Source organism: Schistocerca cancellata, chromosome 8, assembly GCF_023864275.1.
Source record: "Schistocerca cancellata isolate TAMUIC-IGC-003103 chromosome 8, iqSchCanc2.1, whole genome shotgun sequence".
NCBI lineage: Eukaryota > Metazoa > Arthropoda > Insecta > Orthoptera > Acrididae > Schistocerca > Schistocerca cancellata.
This window is the reverse complement of record NC_064633.1, coordinates 77,178,125-77,185,778: the sequence shown is the minus strand read 5'-3', so window position 1 is coordinate 77,185,778 and position 7,654 is coordinate 77,178,125. Positions and strand designations below refer to the sequence as shown.

Below are 7,654 nucleotides of genomic sequence, written 5' to 3'. Positions count from 1 at the left end.
TTTCCCTTCAAGATTTATACTTTTTTATGCCTTATATATGAGCTTTAATAATTCAAATGCCTAATTTGTACTGGGGTTAGCTTGTGAAACCATGTAAATCTTGATCACTGACTTTTGCAGAACAGACACAATCCAGAGAGCTACTTAAAAATAAATAAGTCTACCACAAACACATATTTAAACAAACAACTTGAAGTGTCTGAATTTTTTAGTCCATTTCCTTGTGAAACGTTACAAATGCCTGACAACAATCGAATAAATTCCACCTACTAATTACTCTGATTCTATCCGCAGTACTTTTTTCACCTCAATTTGGACACAGATTGCAATGCATTTCACTGTCTAATTTTAAATACCGTACGGTATGTATAAAAATCCACTTCATAAATATAGTAGGGGGCAGTAATTTGGTACGTTCATGTCGTACAATTCAGACTGCTGCCTCACAGATTGAATTACTCTTTCCTCATTCATTATAAATTTTAACAAAAGAAGTAACGAAATGAAACAATTTATAACAAATAACGAACAAAAAACAACTGATATTAACCACGAAAACCACAATGAAAGGCAATAAGAAGATCTGCGCATAGCCTTGTATTGGGGGGAATTGAGTTTCAGAGTGATGTGGTCAACAAGAGACGGATGACGTCAGCCGGCAAAACTTTCTTCCCGCGAAACTCGACGGTGCCGTAACGTCAGTTGAAATGCATCGCACAATGTTTTGGCGGGACGGGACATGACATGACGTGACGGCCAGTGCAGTTGACCGTGAGATGACGGTCCTGTGATGTCCAATGTGAATTGGCCTTTATCAACGTAACTTAAAAAATAAATAAATAAACCTTCAATTGACCGTTATATCGATAGTTTATTGTATGATGTTTTTATTTGTTGCCGCTGTCGACAGACCGCAGATTTAAATCCTGCAAGTTCGATTAGTCGAAATGTCGATTCACTTGATAGTTGATCGAAATTTACCGCGAAATTGTTCTTAAATGAAGTTACGTGCTTTTAAGTTTACCTAGTAAGCTAAAATTAATGAAAGTGATTTGGAACGTTTGGAGAATCGGAAAATTTCTGTGAACTGACCTTCTTCGCCGTTCAGTTGCAACTGTAGTTCTAGCTTCAAGTTTCGAGTTGGCATGTGTGTCGTAAGCTGCACGATCGGATTCGACGTTTAAACAACTCCTAAACTCCGGATTGAAAGGAAGTTTTCGCGATCACGGGAATAACAGCGTGGGATAGCAGGTGTTTATTTAGTGATGTTTTCATAATGTTACAGTAGCACATCCCTAAAATTAGTAAAGCCACAAAGGGACCTTTTAAATAAACCCGTCTGTAAAAGGAACAAGAAGGCACATGGCGGAAACATCTTGCAATAACAGGTAATTCGCATCAACCACCCAGCAGTCTTCCATTTCTAATTATGGTATATTTTATCTCGTAAATAAATAGACTGTTGCCGAGGTCATTTCTGTTAACTTCACACACATGCCTATTCTTCAAGAGCGGAAAGTTTTCATTCTGTTCATACGTTTTTCAGCATGATTTGTGTCCAATATAAGCATTAACTCTGTTAGAACTGTGTAACCACGAATGAACTGGTATCTTTTTCTGATACCGAAAATCACTAACAACATTCTCTGCTTAACTCATTGACTCATGTTCCTCAATCTTCTTTTGTTGTATCCACCTATAGTTACACCACAAAGAAATTTAAATAGAATAAATTTTAAATTCTGTAATGTAATGTTTGCTGTTATGAAAACCCTAGGCAGATTAATACTATGTTTTGAACTAGTGTCCTAGGTCCTGATGCTTGAATTTATGGAAACAAGCCAAACATATATATTGTTGACACTGAGTTGCCATTTCAATTATAGCCCTGTTAGTTATCATTTTCTTTCAAATAATGTGCATATATTTACGCTACACAATCATTTCTGCTTGCAAACAGGGATATAAATTCAAAGAGAGAGGATTATTTGGAGTGGAATGAATACTTTATGGCCACTGCTTTTCTTGCTGCGAAACGTAGTAAGGATCCTTGTTCCCAAGTTGGTGCATGTATAGTAAATAAGGAGAAGAAAATAGTGGGTATTGGATACAATGGAATGCCATCTGGTTGCAGTGATGATCAATACCCGTGGAATAAAACAAGTTCTAATAAACTGGAAACAAAATATTTTTATGGTCTGTATGCCTTTGACTAATTGTTCAGTCATTCTTTCTTATTCTTACATGTATGCCCATTAGACAGTAACTTTCATGAAAATCTGATATGCAAATGTTTACATTGGTGTGAAATTTATGGGTTTCCTCTACCATTGATAATAGTTTAATATGTTGACTACTGTGAGGCCACCAGTGGTCACAGCAGAGCCTGATTCATGGCCTGGCCAGTGGCAAAAGGTCCTTCACTGTATGTGCAGGTCAATTTCAAATTGTCATACCATAATTTACCCATGTTTGGAAACCAAAAAAGAAGTGGTTTTAGACACTCAGTTTTTGCATGTGTCCTTACTTAGTACTTTTGTGAATACAAAAAATGACATACACTTATTTTCTTTGGAAAGACATCTCACAATGTGTGTGTGTGTGTGTGTGTGTGTGTGTGTGTGTGTGTGTGTGTGTGTGTTTTTTTTAAACATTTATTACTGAAGTGGTAGGCCTATATTGTACCACAGATATGTTTGTTATGGTTAGTAAGACTTAAACACCTGTGTTTATTACATAGTTAATTCCATTATTATATTCATGTCATGATGTAAAATGACTTATTCAGTTGACTACTATAAGAAAAACCTCTCTCATTGTGTACTTACAATTGGCTGCTGAAACAACTTCTTGTGTCCCCATCACACCTCACACAGTGCATTGCCAATTTTTCCCCTTCTCTGCAAAATATGTGGGGCCTAATAGCACTGTCTGTATTCTAGACTTTCACTCTAGCTCATAATCTGACTAGCAGCTTATGTTTTGCTGTTACCAAATATTCTGATAAATTTCTTTGTTCCAACCTTATTTATATCTAAAAGACTGCTAGGATTAAACATTGACAATTTCCAGTGCATGGGCAATATCCCACTTAACTATATGTGTGGCTTAAGTGAGTTGAATGGTATGTTCCCTCTCCTTGTGCAGATACTTGGTGTTAGTCAAAGGTGGCTTACACACATGATGTGTTGGAATATTTATTTTAACAATGGAGACACTACTACACACTTTTCTAGGTATTAATTTCTTCAACTTCTTTAGTACTGTTATGAAGTTATTAAATTGTTTATAACTTACATTTCATGTACTTTTGTTAATATATACATGTATCACATGTTTCACTTTAATTCAGTTCAGGAAAGCACTGTACTTTTCTTGAAACTGTTAAAATGAAAGTCAAGAAGATATAAATCTTTGCAGTCTGTGTATAGCATTTTGTATGTAGAAGCATTTTCTACTAATTTCCATGTAAGTGCATATGACTAAACAACACTGCTTTGACCCATGGCGCCATCAACATGGGGAAACAAGTACTTCCAGCATATACAAAATGACTGACAATGTTGTCACTACATACACACGCCAACAAACACAAACAAATATAAAAATGACACAGTAATGCCTCACTCCAAAAATAAAATGAAAGTAATAGGACAACCGCAGAAAATTGGCGTTTTAGGGTGGGGATAAGCTAAATATACAACAATAAACAACTGCACCATCACAGAACAAATATTAAAAAATTAAATTGTAACATTTCGCTACACCAACACCATCACAGGAATCGGACATTTCCAGTGAACTATATAGCTCAACCGGAGCTAACGATGCCAAAAATCACAACTCCAGAAAGAGGAATCAGACCTTTCCCTTGGCCTATATAGCTAAACGGCAGTTATCAATACCAAAAAACCAACACCTACAACTCTGAAAAGTAGAACCAAATCCCCCACAACTCAAAAACCCAAATACTCCATATTCACTACATAAATTAAAACACAACCAACCTACCTTAAATATACAACACACAAAACATCAAATTACTATACAATAAAACAAAAACAAAAATTACTTACCAATAATAGCCGGAAATACCATCTAGGTACATGTGCACACACACGCCACAAACGTGACACCTAACATATTCAGCAATAGACCAACCATCTGCAGAAAGTGTATGAGAGACTTCATATCATCACGCATCTCAGAATGTAATGATACAGTTGTGAACTTCACTGTCATATCCATACCTAACAGGGGAAAATAAAAAAGAAAGAAAAAGAAATATTAGACTTCTTTCGGCACATCAAGCACCAAATTAATCAGACCTAACAAAAATGCCAAATACATAAACAAAAAATAACTGTAATCACTCGCTGAAAACACTTCCACAACCCACGTTACTGCACCATCTACCTAAACTCAAAACCACCTTATCACGATGACAACCAAAACTCAAATCATCCCAATATCACAAGTTAAACTCAGCATGTCCGCCACCAGTGGGCACCATCAACTACAAAAAGACATCTACAAACACATCAAAAAAGCCACACCATTACATCATGGGTCAAAGCAGATGGGTGGAATTGAATGCTTCCATTGATCCCAAATATGCAAGAGGCATGTTCCCATACAGTTCATTTAGTAGCCATATAAATGGATCTCTGTCTGCAAACAACAGAAAGGAAAAAAAATAGGTGACATCTATTTATGCTACCTGGTTTCAATTGTTGTAATCTCATATTGTACTTACCTGTTTTGTGATGCAGTTTGTCATGCCGAAATGAATGCAATATTGAACAAAAATTCTGCAGATGTGAAAGACTGTTCTATGTATGTTGCTCTGTTCCCATGCAATGAATGTGCAAAGATAATAATTCAGTCTGGCATTCGAGAAGTCATTTATATGTCTGACAAGAATTCCCATAAGCTGGAAACCATTGCTTCCAAACGAATGTTTGACTCTTCTGGTGTCAAGTACTGGTAAGTGGAATGAACTGTTTTCTTTTTCTGAAACAGTATTACTGACAACATTCTCTGCTTAAATCATTCACTCAATTTCCATCTCCTTTAGTTATACCCAACTACAGTTATTCCACAAAGGAATTTAAATAGAATTAATTTTAAATTCTGTAATGTAGTGTTTGCTCTTATGAAATCTCTTGGCAGATTAAAACTGTGTACTGAACTGGAGATTTAGGTCGTGATGCTTGATTTAATGTAGATAGATAACTTTATGGTAAGAAAATTTCTACAGTAGCAAATACCAAGGATGACTGTAGATTTTCTGCATTGGACCACAATTTTAATCTTGTTAGCAGTTTCAATATATGATAAAAGACAGCAATGAGACATGTTTAGCTATGAAAACTCAATGCATAAACCCATAATCTGTGAATCTGAAAAGTATTTATATTGAACAGTAGTAAAGTCATTTAGAATGGTTGAGAGTATGTATAACTATTCCTAAAAGTACATATAGTTGCTGATTTGATTGCAATAATTTTACTGTTTATTACACCGTTCTATGTATTAATATTTTTATAATGTATACAGATCCTTAGAGTTGTGTAAATTGTATAAACCCATAGTGTGTTGATGAATAAAATAAGTATTTTGCTTCCAGGCAGTATGTTCCAAAGCGCAAACATATTGTTATAGATTTCACAGAAATCAACTGGAATGAAATGACACAGTGTCCGCCATCTCCACACAAAGATGCTGAATTGCACGAAGAGATAAAACTTGACCAAATGATCTTGACACAGAATCATCTATGATATGGTTCCAGATTGTGTGTGTGTGTGTGTGTGTGTGTGTGCGCGTGTGTGCTGAGAGCTCACCAGTAACAAAATCTGTGATTTACATGTATAAGTGATGAATAAATATTTTTATTTTACAAATGATGAATAAATAGTTTTATTTTATACATAACACTGTGGAAAGGGAAATTTTTTTTAAAGTATAATAATTTCAGATGTATACTGTATGTCCCAAAGTTAAAAAAAGTTATTCTTCATATCTGTATGTTGCTACCAGAAATTTCACTGTTATATGCTTCATCTTTGCTGGAAGTGTTTGATTTTATACAGTTTTGCAGACATTATGTATACATAACCCATGACTATGACAAAAGTAGATATGACACTAAAGACAGCAACCTGCTTTGTCATATACTGTCTCATTTCAGTCTGAAGAAGTTGTCTAAAAAGATAATGAATACACCATTGGAAAGAACTGTTTATTGTGAACTGCACTTCTGCATTGACTTGACTACTGAGTGCTGAATCTATGTGGCACAACTAGAAAGCTACAGCATTGTCTGATTATTCGTAAAGGACACTTCGTTGTTAACATTGAAAGTCCTTTTACTTTTTCCCCTCATTAATACAAATGAATCTTTGTGATTATGTTATTAAGTACTAGGGGCAATCTTAATATTCTCATAATTTTTTGTTCTGGTTTCTGGGTCTTCATTCATTTGGTTCAAACAGGTTTTCCATAAATATGAAGGAGAGCCTTCAGGAATGTGGACTGAGTCAAATTATACCTTAAGTGGCAGAACCCATCATTGTAGACCATGATTGCAAAGTATATTATCAGACAATTTGACTTATGCTTACCTACACACTTTGATAATTATGAGAATTACTTCTTGAATTTGTGTAAAATAATTTTACACAGAACACTATCTGCTGTCCATGTACTTGAGAAGTTAAAACGTGTTCATATTTAACTTCAGTGTTATCCAGATTGTACAGCCAGAGTCAGAATATTTTATTCAATCACAGGAGTGACTATTAATGTACTGTTTTGCTTTAGTTTGAAATATTCAGAGGTTTCAGTTTGATGTCTGTTATTGTCAGCAGCGTAAAGGCTTTTGCACCAAAATACAAAATTTCAATCCTAACTAAAGGCATAGAGACAGATGACAAGTAAATTATTTTTACTTATAGTATTATGGCTGTGAATTTCACAGTTCTTCTTCTGTACACAATAAATCAGAAATACCATTAGGGAGTACATGAATTAACACTTAAGTCTAAGAATTCTGAGGTCCTTGGAGAGGCCATCTGCAAGAGGATTGATTATCAACTATACACAGTATTAGTACTACAGACTTCTGTAGCATGAATTATTTTATACTTTTACCACGCAGTATGAGACCAATGTACTATTAAAAGTCTCAATGCAACATTAAATCTTTTTGCCGATTACTTGGGACTTCTAGTGAAATATATTCCATAGAGACTAATGATTAATACAATCATTGAACTACTTTAACCATTGGTGAGTGGACTGGATTAGTGGAAACCACTTCCTCATCCTCCTCCTCCTCCTGCAGGTTTAGGCCTATGATCTGTTCTGATCTCACCATCTCTCTCGATCTTCCCATGCTTTATATTGAATTGCTAGTTTTGGAAAGTCTTTGTGTTGGCATATGAAGTACATTCTCTCAATTTTTCTTGTTGGATTACCTTTTGGGTTATTGGTTGCATTTCAAAGTCTTCCTTTCTCAATTTCTAATTTAGTCTTCTGAGGTGCAGCATTTTACACATCTTAGAAATTTCATTTGCGGTGATCCTGGTTGTCATAAATCTTTGTCTGTGTCCAACACTCTGCCCCATATAACACTGGCGACTGCCGTGAC

At 35.2% G+C, this 7,654-nt stretch overlaps 1 protein-coding gene across 1 annotated transcript; it reads left to right on the top strand.

The window, feature by feature from the left end:
- Positions 1-955: 955 nt before the first annotated feature.
- LOC126095000 (deoxycytidylate deaminase-like) lies at positions 956-5,879 on the top strand. Its single transcript, XM_049909656.1, has 4 exons — positions 956-1,388; positions 1,961-2,196; positions 4,773-4,986; positions 5,630-5,879. The coding sequence occupies exons 1-4, from the start codon at positions 1,363-1,365 to the stop codon at positions 5,781-5,783; spliced, it is 630 nt and encodes a 209-aa protein (XP_049765613.1). The 5' UTR covers positions 956-1,362; the 3' UTR covers positions 5,784-5,879.
- The last annotated feature ends 1,775 nt before the right edge of the window (positions 5,880-7,654 follow it).

What these genes read in the sequence shown, in the direction of transcription:
- LOC126095000 (XM_049909656.1), top strand. Translation starts at nt 1,363, where the DNA reads ATGGCGGAAACATCTTGCAATAACAG. An exon ending in GAAACATCTTGCAATAACAG is followed by an intron (nt 1,389 to 1,960) that starts GTAATTCGCATC and finishes GCTTGCAAACAG; the next exon opens with GGATATAAATTCAAAGAGAG. An exon ending in TCTTCTGGTGTCAAGTACTG is followed by an intron (nt 4,987 to 5,629) that starts GTAAGTGGAATG and finishes TTTTGCTTCCAG; the next exon opens with GCAGTATGTTCCAAAGCGCA.